Below are 13,017 nucleotides of genomic sequence, written 5' to 3' on the forward strand. Positions count from 1 at the left end.
ACAGAGAAGAAGGGAAATAGATACCCAAGGTGGCCAATTTCCACAGCTAGGGTACCAGAGACCCTGCAAGGCTAGACTCTACAGCCAATGCACAGAGAAGAAGGGAAATAGATAACCAAGGTGGCCAATTTCCACAGCCAGTGTGAAAGAGAGCCTACACAGTTAGTCTCCACAGCCAGTGTAACAGAGACCCTGCAAGGCTAGACTCCACAGCCGGAGTACAGAGAAGAAGGGAAATAGATAAACAGGGTGGCCAAGCTCCACAGCCACTATAAAAGAGCAGAAGCGACCTGAGAGAGCAAACAGATGTTAAAATAAGTTTAATAAAGCAAAACAGAATCCATGAAGGCCGGACTCTGCAATCAGCATAGCAGGAGGACCAAAGCAAACCCAATGAGTAACAGTTTAACACATGTTTTCGAATACTGTTTAATTTTGCAGCAATGCTTTCATGAGACTAGGTAGCCTAAGGAAATATTGTTTACAGTTGCACATGACAGGTGTGAGACTAAAAGTCATATTCTTTCACTTTGGTGTGGTGTCCTAGTGTGTTCCACTTTTACACCGACTGGTTTAAGGACTTCTACCATGATAAGTCCTAATCCAGGGTCTCATCAGTGCTGCGAGAAATGTCTATGCCACATGAGGGATCCTAATGCTCGCAGGGTACACCAAGTACCCCGTTGTACCCCGTTGTACCTATGCCTGTGCCCTCACGTGCTGTGGTGGTCTTCATGGGTGGCGGCAGCCTTCGCCTAATCCTCAGTCGTGCTCTAAAAGGCTCGGGTGCGAATCTCAGCAAGCCCAATTTAAAATCCAATGCAGTGCCTTTCCTCTGAATATTGTTGCTACGTTGGGACGGAGAGGACACAAGTGTGCCATGTATATTCATGTCTCTGCCTGCCTTGGACTAAACATGACCGGTTTGTGAACTGTCTCTGGATTTAGAACTGGACCCACATTTGCAGAGTTTGTCAAAGCAGCTCATGGAATGTGCATGTGATGGCCATCTTTGATTGTGTGGCTGCCTCAAATGTTTGTATGAGTGCAACACTTTGATAGGCCTTGCATTCCCTCTTCCAGCCACAATTCCCCAATTAATGTAGAGATCTATTTTGGTTACTGATAAGACCATGGGGATGAATCCTGGACAATGACTGGACCTGAGAAGCCTCTTCTAGTACCTGCAACCTTCCACAAACCCTCCTGATGACCAAGCTATGCCTGGTGGCTGTGGAAACTGGACTTCCCTCTACGGTGTAATGCCCAGGTTACTCCTCATTCTCCTTGACTAGGTAGGACCAACATTGTCATAAGCTTCTAACCCTTGTCTCACAAGATAACTCACTTCCCTGCTCCGCGTCCAGCTCCCAACAAGACACTAGTGAGAGCAGAGTTACAGAGATACACCAGAAGCTGACAGAGTCTGAGACTTGCAGCTACCTGAAATACCAAAACAACACCAAATAACCCCAAAAGTCCTTACCCTCGATTCAGCACTCTACTTACTTGAATGTTGTCCCTGGAGTCCTCCTGCACCCACCCTCACTGGAGCTGCACCTCCCTATGACTGGTTTGGCGTGACCCATTGAGGGTGGTGGATACTTCCTTCACACTACGCCAGGTACGTTTGTAGTGCAGTTTTAGTCAGTTTCTCTACTGCTAAGGGAGGGCCAACAATAGATGCACAAGACAATCTTTTATTTCTTTCTTTATGCCATTTCCCCCCGATACCCTTTTGCCAGTACTTTTGCACTTTCTGAAGGGTTTGGTGATTTAAATGGTAGAGTAGAAAGGTTGGCCTGCGTAATGATAACGATAACATGATGTTCCTTGTCTGGTAAGGAACACAAATGCAATGGACTGGAATTCAATGTAGTATAGATGTAGGACTTCACGTGCTTGAAGAATCATGTGTAAATCCCTCATTTTGCCATTGGACCTTTAGGAGCTTTAGAACTGCACTTCTGCAACCTCTGACTCTTTCTGCATCTGAGCATCAGACAGGTCCAATCAGAAATGCACAAAGCTCACCAGTCATGAGGTACCTGAACATTTGACAATCCTTGTTTAGAATCCGGAGGGATCTTCCCAAGTGCTGGGTATTGACTTGAGGGGTGTTCTGTTGGTGTCCAAGTGCTTCCACACACCAATCCTATTCCCTCCATCCCAGCCACACAGCATCAGGGCCATATCCCCTTCAGGTAATCAGAATTCTGTCCATCGCCCATGCATTCTAAGGGCAAATTGTATCATGCTTGGTCAGGGATTGGTCCTGGCGTCATCCCTGGAAACATATCTGAACAGTGACTGTATCTATAGCGAACAAAGACAAATAGGTTTCAAGTTGCTCTGACCAATTTCATAGTATTTCTTTTTGCATCGTCAAAGAATCGTGGATCTCTCGTTTGTAAATGTTTAAAAGGTATAAGCATAATTGACCTAAAAGCATTTGACATAAAACATTTGATCACATTTTTTTGAACTTTTTTTTGGGTCAAATTTCATTAAATAAATATATATATATGTATATATATATATATATATGGAAGGTGTCACCCTGTATTCTTGTACTTCCCACGCCCCTCCTTAGAGAATGGCCTTGATTGCTTGACCAGTGTCACCAATCGGTAAGCCGAAGGGACCTCCTGGCTGCATTAGTGGTCTACTTGAGACCTACCTCTCGCTTCTGGGGAAAAGTCCTGAAAGTGGGAAGAAAATCAGTAAACAATTGGGATGTCAACAAGGAAACAAAAGAGGTAAGGACAATACAAGGCAGGAACTGGATACATTCACTCTGTGGTAAGTCTGAATTTATATATTAAGGTACCTTTTTCACTTGGATAATGTTTATTGGTTTAAATCACTTTGGTGGAAAGACTTAGATTCAAGCTGGATCAGCATACGAGGAACTCAGGTGTGAAAGAGAAATCATAGATAGATGTCAAAGGAGATGAAGGAGAGGAAGGGAGGAAAGAGCAGAACGTGGAAAGACGGGGAAGAAATAACAAGAGTAAGAAGAAGAAGGCAGGGGAGAGCAAAGAAACTAGGGAGGTGAAAGGAATAGAGAAGGAAAGTGAATACAAGATGAGTGTGTGCCACCTAATTTCACAACATTTTCAATGTTCGTTATGCCAAGACTTCACAGTTCAGAGGATACTAAAGTCACGTCAAGTCTGTTTGGTCCAAGTCAAGAGCAAGGAAGTCTCAAGTCTTCATTGTCAATATGCTCATTTGCAGTTCTTCCGCTCTCAGCACAATGGCCTCGGGCGGACAGTAAAAGCTATTCTTCTTGGAAGACAGTGGCGTCTCCATGGTGAAGGATGCGTTGGCCATCTCCTGTGGCTTGGAGCTGGTGAAGAATCGAACCACAGTGGCCAGAGTTTTGGTGATGTCACTTCGGGCTCCCTCGTTAACGAAGCAGTACAGAATGGGGTCAGCCATACAGTTCAGGCTGGTCAAGGCCAGCGTGGTGTGGTAGGACACGAAAATTCTCTCCTCAAAGCTGCAGTCGCAGGGCCGGCTGAGATACATGATGCTGCGAATCAGCAGAATGACATGATAGGGGGCGAAGCAGATGAGGATGATGATAATGAGGCTGAGTGCCAGTCGCTTGATCTTTGCCTTCTCCGTCTTCTCAGTGGAGACGTTGCCCTTAACTGCCCGCAGGATGCCATGGTACGAGAGCAGCATGAGAATCCATGGGAAGAGGAAGCCGATGAAGATACGGTAGAGGTTCATCCAGGCCACCCACTCCTCCATTGGGTACTTCTCAAAGCAGAAGGTGTGGTTGTAGCGATCGTTGAAAAGCTCATCGTGGAAGAGTGGGGCTGAGTTGGCACAGATCTCAATGGTCCACACAACCATGCTCACCCCAACAGCTGTCTTTACCCGCCGCACCTTGGCAAATTTAAGTGGGTGGGCCACGGCCAAGTAGCGGTCCACTGAGATGCAGCAGAGGAAGGCGATGCTAATGTAGATGTTGGTGTAGAAGACAAAGCCAAAAAGTTTACAGGACTCCTGCCCGTGCACCCAGTTGTCGTGGTGCAAGAAATAGTCTATCCAGAGGGGTAGGGTGCCAATGTAGAGCAGGTCGGCAATGGACAGGTTGATCAAGTAGACTCCTAACTCATTCTTCTGCTTCACCTGGAGGTAGGCTGCCCAGAGGGCCATGCAGTTGGCCGGCAGCCCAACGATGATGACAATAATGTACAAAGTGGGTGGGAAGAGATGGTCGATCTTTGACTCCACATTGCAGCTCTCATGTAGGGTGGCGTTGCACATGGTATCCAGAATTAATTCCCTGCTGTCATGACCCTTTCTTGTACTCCTCCCAGCCCTTCCTCTTGGGAAGGAATTACAGAAGTGCTGGAGGTTGCAATTGAAGGATAAACATGTCCCAAGTTAGTGAAGTCTCAAGGAATCCCCTCGGTGCCGGACACGATACCGGCGTCTCCAGGCAACAGACATCATCACACCAGGCCCTAGCAGACGGCAACTCTATCTGGAGAAGGCATTCTGTTCTGTCACCTGATTAAGGGCCACTCTCCTCTCCAAGTCCTCTTCGGCAAATATTGGATCCTACTTACTGCCCCGCCCCTCCCCCTGCAACAATTTGAATGGGAGGCTTCAGTTCCCCCTGCATGAGAGTCTTTTCCCGATGAGCTGGTGGGCTGATCTCTGAGGAAGTGGAAAAGCCGGCAGTTCCAGGCCGGCATGGATGGTAAGCCGCTATGCCTCAGTTTCCTGGCACAAGGCTTCTCTGTGCTCGAAGTGCTGGCATCTGAAGAAGAAAGACCAACAAGAGATTATTAGACCACTGAAATCAGAGCATGATATCAACCAAATTGCCCCAGTGCCCACCAAAGTGGCTGAGAGCAGACAGAGTTGGCAACTACATGACCTCAAACTATTTATCCTCCTTCTTCCTTCTTGCCACTGCCTCTTCTGCCTCCTTACAGCTCGCCCGTCCCCTAGGTTCGCCTCTTCCTATCTCGTTCTTTCTGGTTCCCTACTTGCCCAAACAAATCTGCGTGATGCTCTCCCAATGCTCCCACGCTTCCTGGCACCTTCTTGCTCTGTGCGCGGCCCTGTTCCCCTTTCTCGCTCTCTCCTCCACTGCCACTCCGCATTACAGCACAAACACCACTCTCCACATCCCCTCTTCTTTGGCAGCCTTCCCAGCCCAGTACACATGTCTAAAGCTTTGATATACATGGATGGAAAAAATAACAAGGCCAGTGGCACTTCCGGGAACGCCACCACAGGCCCGCCGCACGCTCACGGTCACACGTCCTTGGCCTCCTTGGGCCGCCTAAACAAATCTGGGCCTTGATACATGAAAGGGCTTTTGCCTTATGGACAAAAATCCTTTAATTGCAATGTACCTAGGTTTGTACAAGATTACACCTCGGCAGTGAATTACAGTGCGTGCTCCCAGCGTGCATCCCCATGAAGGACGCTGGCGCTGCTTAAACTGGATTATCGAGCCCTTTTCTCGGGATTTGACTTTTTTGCCTGATGTCATTTGATTCAACTTTGAGCAGTGTTCGAAGTGTACGAAAAGAAGTAGTGGAACTATGTTCCCTGCTGGCCTGCACCCACTACCCACAAACCCCATCACCACGCCCCTCCCACACACAATACACACCCCAAACCCTGGCACCTGCTGTTTAAGGGAACGTCCAGTGCAGTGCACTGAAAGTGCAAGTTTCAACTTCTTCCTACACATTTATTTTAAAACGAAATCATTCCAGAACGGTTTCTTTTTAAAATAAAAGTATAGGAGCTGTAAAAGGTCATTAAAAAAAAGTAGAGGAGCACCGCTCCCGCTCACTTCGACCACTGACTTTGAGAGATGATGACTGGCGACTGGCCATTGGTGGATGTCCAAGTCGAACATGTTATGTTTACACACGAAGTTGAAAAGGAAATCAGTGCGCAGGACACACGCGGCTTGGGTCCGCCCATGCATCCGATAATTAAGAAGAAGAAGGACACACGCGGCTCCATAGGAACCACGCGTGGAATTGTATCGCAGCGTTCTCTCTGACCTGGGCCATGGTGTCAAGACATGTCGGTGACACAATCCTTGCTAACGACTCTATTAATTTAAAAAAGACCAGGGCACATCCCAGAGGCAAAACCTTTACCAGGGGCTGGGAGCTGGCCGGACAGTGCAGCAAGGGCGGGGGAAGGGAAACAAACACCTCGCGTCTAAAAACACTTGGGGACTAATTCACAGAAGCGTTTTATCATGGCAGAACCCCATTAGAAAAACGCTCTGTGAATCAGGGCCGTGGTGTACAGGTGCGTTATAAATGACATATCATATCAAGGGAGAGTTTGTGCTTTGATAGTGGGGTGACTAGATTTAAAAAAAATAAACGCAGGACAGGCCATAAACATAAAAGTAGGACTAACGTAAATATAAATAAAACTGTATTTACGCTAGTCCTACTTCCATGTTGCTGGCCTTTGGCAGGGGGTTGGGGGGGGGGGTTGTGCTCACTAGCACACTCCTCTCATTGGATGAGAGTAGCCGGGGAGGGGAAGTGGGAGGAAATGGGGGCGTGAAATGCTTGTCACGCCCCAATTCACGCAGTTAATTGTTGAGCCGGGACCCGAATTCAGGATTTCGAAATCGGGTCCCGGCAAAAACTTGGGTCGCAGGCACCCACTGTTTGCAGACACCAGACAGGGTTTGTGAAATGAAAAAAAAACAGGACCCCGGGACAGAGGGTGATTTCCCCGGACTGTCCAGGGAAAACCGGGACGTCTGGTTACCCTATTTGATAGGCAAGTAGGGCCAGGGTCGAGCCAGTCACATAGGAGTCTCATTTACACCTCTTTTATCTTATGCAGTGTTGGGGGCCTGCCTCGGATCACCGGGCAGGCCTCTGCGTGTGTCTGGAGCACCCGACACAGACCATCAGTGCGGCGCTCACACTGCAGACAGAGGAGCAGGGATCACCCCGCTCGCCCCGGAGCACCGGAGCCTACCATGTGGCTGGGGGCTCCCAGCTCACTGCTGCCCAGGCTCTGGGGGCACCCAGGCTGGGGTCGCACTGCTAGCCAGGGCAATCCTAAGCACTTTTGGGCCCCTGGGCACGGACATCTTTGGGGCCCCCCCTCCACCAAACCAAAGGAATTAAGGGATCAAGAATACTGGTTGCGCGCCCCCACCCGTCGCACTCACAACCTATAGGTTGATATACTGTCTCAAAGCATAATAAGCACGTTTACTCCCTTTAAGTCCCCTTGCCCTCTTCATTCTTGCTCTAATCAGAATTGTAAACAAGTAGCATTTGAAGACCACCATTAGCAGTCTACAAAGGGGTTACTGTTCTAGTAAACACAGGATACTTTTTATCAATAACATCCAGGACGGTAGATGTTGTATTAATGCAGGACCGTATATAAAAGGTACATGTAACCCATACTAGACAGAGAACTCACATTAGCTGCCTCACAGAATACAAAAGTGCTCATGCATGGATAGAGATCAGCAATTGGAAGGAAGGAGAACGCTACACATGCCGTAGCATGGATAGTGGAGGCAGATTAGGAGCTACCAGGAAGGTGACTTTATCCAGACAGACTGGGATTAGAAATGGGATTTTGGTTTTCAAATAGTGCTGCGATTAGATATCAAAGCAACAAATGCCTGTGGTGTGCGATATAAATATGCTCACTATTAACACACTGAAACCATGAATAAGGCTTTTATGAAGATCATACCATGTCAAGGCAATCGCTTTGAAGGGCTGACAATTTTGAAAGGTTTAGGGACTGGCAATATTGAGAGGTTCGGCAAAACAAGATTAAATGAGATGCCCAGGATCACACATTGGTGAAGGGATGAAGCTGGGATGTATTCCAACTCTGAAATTTCTGCATTTGAACACTTTCTTTTCCAGTTCTTACCATGAACTAAAACAATCTAATTTTATATAAAAACGGATTTGGAAAGTATACAAATCACATTACCAAACATAACCATTTTTAAACAAAATATTATAGAAGGGTGTTATGCAAAAGGGGAATGATGCTAGCTTAATTCTCTCCATCATCAAGGGAAGCATAAGAACCAGCATACCAATCGATGTGATTTAACAAATTTAATCTGGGTTTGTCTTTTGCATTTTAAAGCTTTAAATACTTCCAAAACTATGGCTTGTGACATTTTCATTTATAAATTTCCATAAAAACATTTGACTTTTACCAAAAAGCAAACCGTGTTTTGTGTCAAACAAGCAGACCTTAAAATATGCTTGCCTGAGGCCTGCAACATATGGTCCACTCTTTCTGTCTACCAACCCTTCCACCCAAAGGGCCTACATAAGAAGAAAGAACAAGTAATGGGCTAAATGATTTCAGCAGTATGCAAGAACGCAAAGCTCACAGAAGACAGCACAGTAATGTAAGATATATTAGATGATTTGACCAGGATCACTGTATCGTCTGCTGGCAAATCCAGGATACAAACATGAACGCTGTCATTCCATAGTCTTGAATTTGGATACTTATCCACCTCTTGGACTAACAGTGTATGCCATTGTTGGAGGCGATTGACTAGGTTTTACACCACCCCATCTGAACAAACCAATTTCTAGACCTTCACCATACGGATGATATGTTAGTTTTTATAGCAACCCCTATCTGGTGCTGGTACATTGCTGATAATAGCAGATGTTGTTCTGCAAAACCAAGTACATATGCAGGCAAGTTTATAAACTTCATACAGGAAATGCCCAGCCAGCCTTGCTGGAATGTGTTATTCTAGTTTTGCATATAAACACATATCTCTGCAATGGGTGCTTCACACACTGAGCTAACCTCTGAACCATTGTGGCACTCAATTTATCAATATTCATTTCACCATTGCCTATTGCACATGATCAACATTATTTCCACAGGAAAGAAAGAATGCTACAGAGTTGTGCCATAAGGAACACAAAAACTATTTATACCACAGTGAACACAGAAAGCAATACATGATGTGATCAAGGCAGAATGCACTCGCCAAAGCAGAAAGGCAATGGGTTTAATGATAATGATGATAGGTTATTTATAACGCGTTTAATACCCAGAGATTTCTAAGCACAGACCCGGGGATCGAACATGTGTTGCTCTATGTCGTCTTGCTTTCAAAGCGAGCACGTTACCCATGAGCTATCATCCCGAGCCTCAGCAGTACCCCATAAAATATCCCAAAGTGTGCTATTTAAGACTGGTGAACAATGGAATCTTACTTCATCAAATCAGCTAGCCTTTTGGGGCCCCCTCCAAGGTGGGGGCCCTGGGCAAGTGCCCCTTTTGCCCTCCCATAAAAACGTCTCTGCTGCTAGCCATGTTCACATGGCTGCAGCATCCCCAAGGGACGGTGTTGCTCAGCAGGGGCACTGTCCTCGTGCTGGGCCCCTTCCCTGGGCACATAGCACGCAGTGTTTCACCAGCATGGTGCTTTACAGAAACGACACCGGAGCCTTAGTTGGATCGACTGACGAGCCGGAAGCGGCTCGCTCTTTTTACTAACCTGGTCACATGGTTCCCCCGTGTGACCAGGCCAACAACCCCGGGAGCTACCATGTCTCCCAACAGGGGTGACATGCAACATGCGGGATTTGTAAAGTGCACTTCTGTCGTTTACGTAGCCTCGTGGCACTGTTAGTAAATAAATGGGCTCATAATATGTTTTTAGTATCTTCATCTTAGTTATTATTACTCACTATCATTCCGCCTGTATGATACTTCACATTACCACACACCGACATCAGCGCCATTTTAGGGCGTTCGTGTCCCGGGGGAAAAGACACATTTGGACCCCCTCCAACCCAATAAATGAGTCCCACCAATCTCTTAATCACATCCCCCATTTCCCGTTTTATCCCAGCGTCCTTGAAGTCCAGGGACTCTGTTCTTCTGCGATGGCACCCTAATAGTATAGGGAAAAGCAATCGCGCCCCAGCATGTATAGAGCACTCAGACTAAGTCTGGCAAGGAGGTGCACGCCCACCAGAACACATGTCTTGCTTTCGGAATTCAGCTGCACCAAGGAAGGTGCATGTCCCCTGGCATGCACGCGGCACCGGTGTCGCTCGCGAGGCAATGGCAAGGGCAAGGTGTGCGCTCTCTTGCACAAACACAGGACAAGGGCTGGAACCTATGAGGAAAGTACACAGAGACCTGTCAGGTGCACGGTGCACAATGAAGGTACACATGCCACAGCACAGATGGAGGATACCTATTAGACGTTACCAGGAAGGTGCGCATATCTGAACAGACTAAGATTGCGCAACGGCTATCTTTTTTAAAAGGTGTGACAAGCTTACACAGAAAACTAAATCCCTCTTCGGGACTGACAAATTTGAAATATTTAGGGACTCTCCATTGTAGGGTGACAAGATTTAAAAAGTAAAAAACCAAGACAGGGCAACTAACATAAAAGTAGGACTAACTCTTGAAAGTGGCTCTCAAGGCACTGCACTTCAGTAGCCGTTGGAGGAGAAGGGGGTTTAAGTCTTACAGTTCAAATAAACACATATTATTAATCACAAACTAACACTGTCTTAAGTTGTAAAATGCAGAATTTCTTCTGTGTCAGATTGTGCACTCTTGCCTGCCAGCCATGAAGCCTGACTACCAAAACCGGGACCATTGCAGCTTCCAATGGAAACTTAATCTTGTGAAAGGGGGACAGAGCACCAAAAACCAGGACAGTCCCGGCAAAACCCGGGACGTATGGTCACCCTACTCCATTGTGACAGGTTAGGCACTCTGAGCGTTACTAAAGCTCACAAACTTTGGGTAAATGGTGAATCTGGTATTTAGGTCCAGTCTGCTATATTAACACTTGACTAAATCCCAGTTCTTAATGTAAAACACTGCTCAATTATTTATGAATGTTTAACTTTCAAGAGCTCAAATAATAACCTGTTTTGTAGAACTGTCTTGGAAAGTATATAAATCGCATGATAACCCAACATGACAATAAACAAATTCTTAGAGAAACTTAAGGAAACTACCTCGCAGCACCAGAACAGATGGATGCTTACCATTAAATGTCTGCCATTTGGCCATACAGAACCCAACAAGTTGGTAAAGTGGCATGTGTCAGGCTGAGCAACTCTCCAGTCTTTGTACAAGGCGCATCTAGTGTATATACTACACAACTAATACTCTATATCAGGGGTGCACAACTGATTTTGACAGAGTGCCGAAAGTACCTTACATGAGGGCTATAGTGGGCCGAAAAGTAAAAGTGGGCAGGGCGGTAGGCGGGACATGTCAGGAGGCTTTTTCAACCCCCAATTTGTATTAAACACATGGAAAAAGAATATGTTTTTGAGGGGTAACGATTTTTATTGCATTTCTAACTTACATTTTGTACTACACATTTTCCATTGCTATCATTTATTTCGATTTTGTTATTGCATATCGTCTGTTTAATTAAATTATATCTATTTTATTGACCCTTGATTGGACATTCCGTGATTTTGGACTGCTATAGTTTGCTGTTTGGGTTTCCCAAGAGGAGTATGGCCTTCGTTGAGTCAGGTTTCCTCAAAAAAGCAAAGGATGTACATCTACTAACTGTGCCGGTTTTAGCTTTATTATTGAGTTCACTCTTGGAGTGCAACACTATGCCCCATGGCTCCCACCCCCAACCAAACACTATGCCCCATGGCTCCCACCCCCAACCAAACACTATTCCCCATGGCCCCCTCACCCCCAACCAAACACTATGGCCCATGACTCCCACCCCCAACCAAACACTATGCCCCATGGCCCCCACGCCTCAAGCAAACACTATGCCCCCTGTCCCTCACCCCCAACCAAACACTATGCCCCATGGCTCCCACCCCCAACCAAACACTATGCCGCATGGCCCCCTCACCCCCAACCAAACACTATGCCCCATGGCTCCCACCCCTAACCAAATACTATGCCCCCTGTTTCTCACCCCCCAAGCAAACACTATGCCCCCTGTCCCTCACCCCCAACCAAACATTATTCCCCATGGCCCCATCACCCCCAGCCAAACACTATGCCCCATGGCTCCAACCCCCAACCAAACACTATGCCCCATGGCCCCCACGCCTCAAGCAAACACTATGCCCCCTGTCCCTCACCCCCCAAGCAAACACTATGCCCCCTGTCCCTCACCCCCAACAAAACACTATGCCCCATGGCCCCCTCACCCCCAACCAAACACTATGCCCCATGGCTCCCACCCCCAACCAAACACTATGCCCCATGGCTCCCACCCCCAACCAAACACTATGCCCCCTGTCCCTCACCCCCAACCAAACACTATGCCCCATGGCCCCCTCACCCCCAACCAAACACTATGCCCCAAACACACTCAAGCATGCACCCATACAGACCAGAACCCCCCAAATCAGCACACTCTCAAACATGCACCCATACAGACCCAAACCCCCCACCCCCCAACTCAGCACACACACTCTCAAACATGCACCCATACAGACCCAAACCCCCCACCCCCCAAATCAGCACACTCCCAAACATGCACCCATACAGACCTGAACCCCCCACCCCCCAACTCAGCACACACACTCTCAAACATGCACCCATACAGACCCGAACCCCCCACCCCCCAACTCAGCACACACTCTCAAGCATACACCATGCACCCATACAGACCCAAACCCCCACCCCCCCAATTTAGCACACACACTCTCAAACATGCACCCATACAGACCCGAACCCCCCACCCCCAAATCAGCACACTCTCAAACATGCACGCATACAGACCCAAACCCCCCACCCCCCAAATCAGCACACTCTCAAACAAGCACCCATACAGACCCAAACCCCCCAACCCCAACTCAGCACACTCTCAAACATGCACCCATACAGACCCGAACCCCGCCCCCCCTAAATCAGCACACTCTCAAACATGCACCCATACAGACCCGAACTCCCCACCCCCCAACTCAGCACACACACTCTCAAACATGCACCCATACAGACCCGTATGGAGGGCGGCCG

At 47.4% G+C, this 13,017-nt stretch overlaps 1 protein-coding gene across 1 annotated transcript in view; it reads right to left on the reverse strand.

Annotated features, from left to right (window-relative positions):
- Positions 1–415: 415 nt before the first annotated feature.
- The window catches only part of GPR4 (G protein-coupled receptor 4), a 548,710-nt gene continuing 536,108 nt past the window's right edge, over positions 416–13,017 (reverse strand). The window contains exon 4 of the mRNA XM_069644709.1: positions 416–4,783. Within this exon, the coding sequence (XP_069500810.1) occupies positions 3,208–4,284 (1,077 nt within the window). The 5' untranslated portion in view covers positions 4,285–4,783 and the 3' untranslated portion in view covers positions 416–3,207. The remainder of the gene's footprint in view (positions 4,784–13,017) is intronic.

Source organism: Ambystoma mexicanum, chromosome 2p (genome assembly GCF_040938575.1).
Source record: "Ambystoma mexicanum isolate Mex_15411 chromosome 2p, UKY_AmexF1_1, whole genome shotgun sequence".
NCBI classification, from domain to species: Eukaryota; Metazoa; Chordata; class Amphibia; order Caudata; family Ambystomatidae; genus Ambystoma; species Ambystoma mexicanum.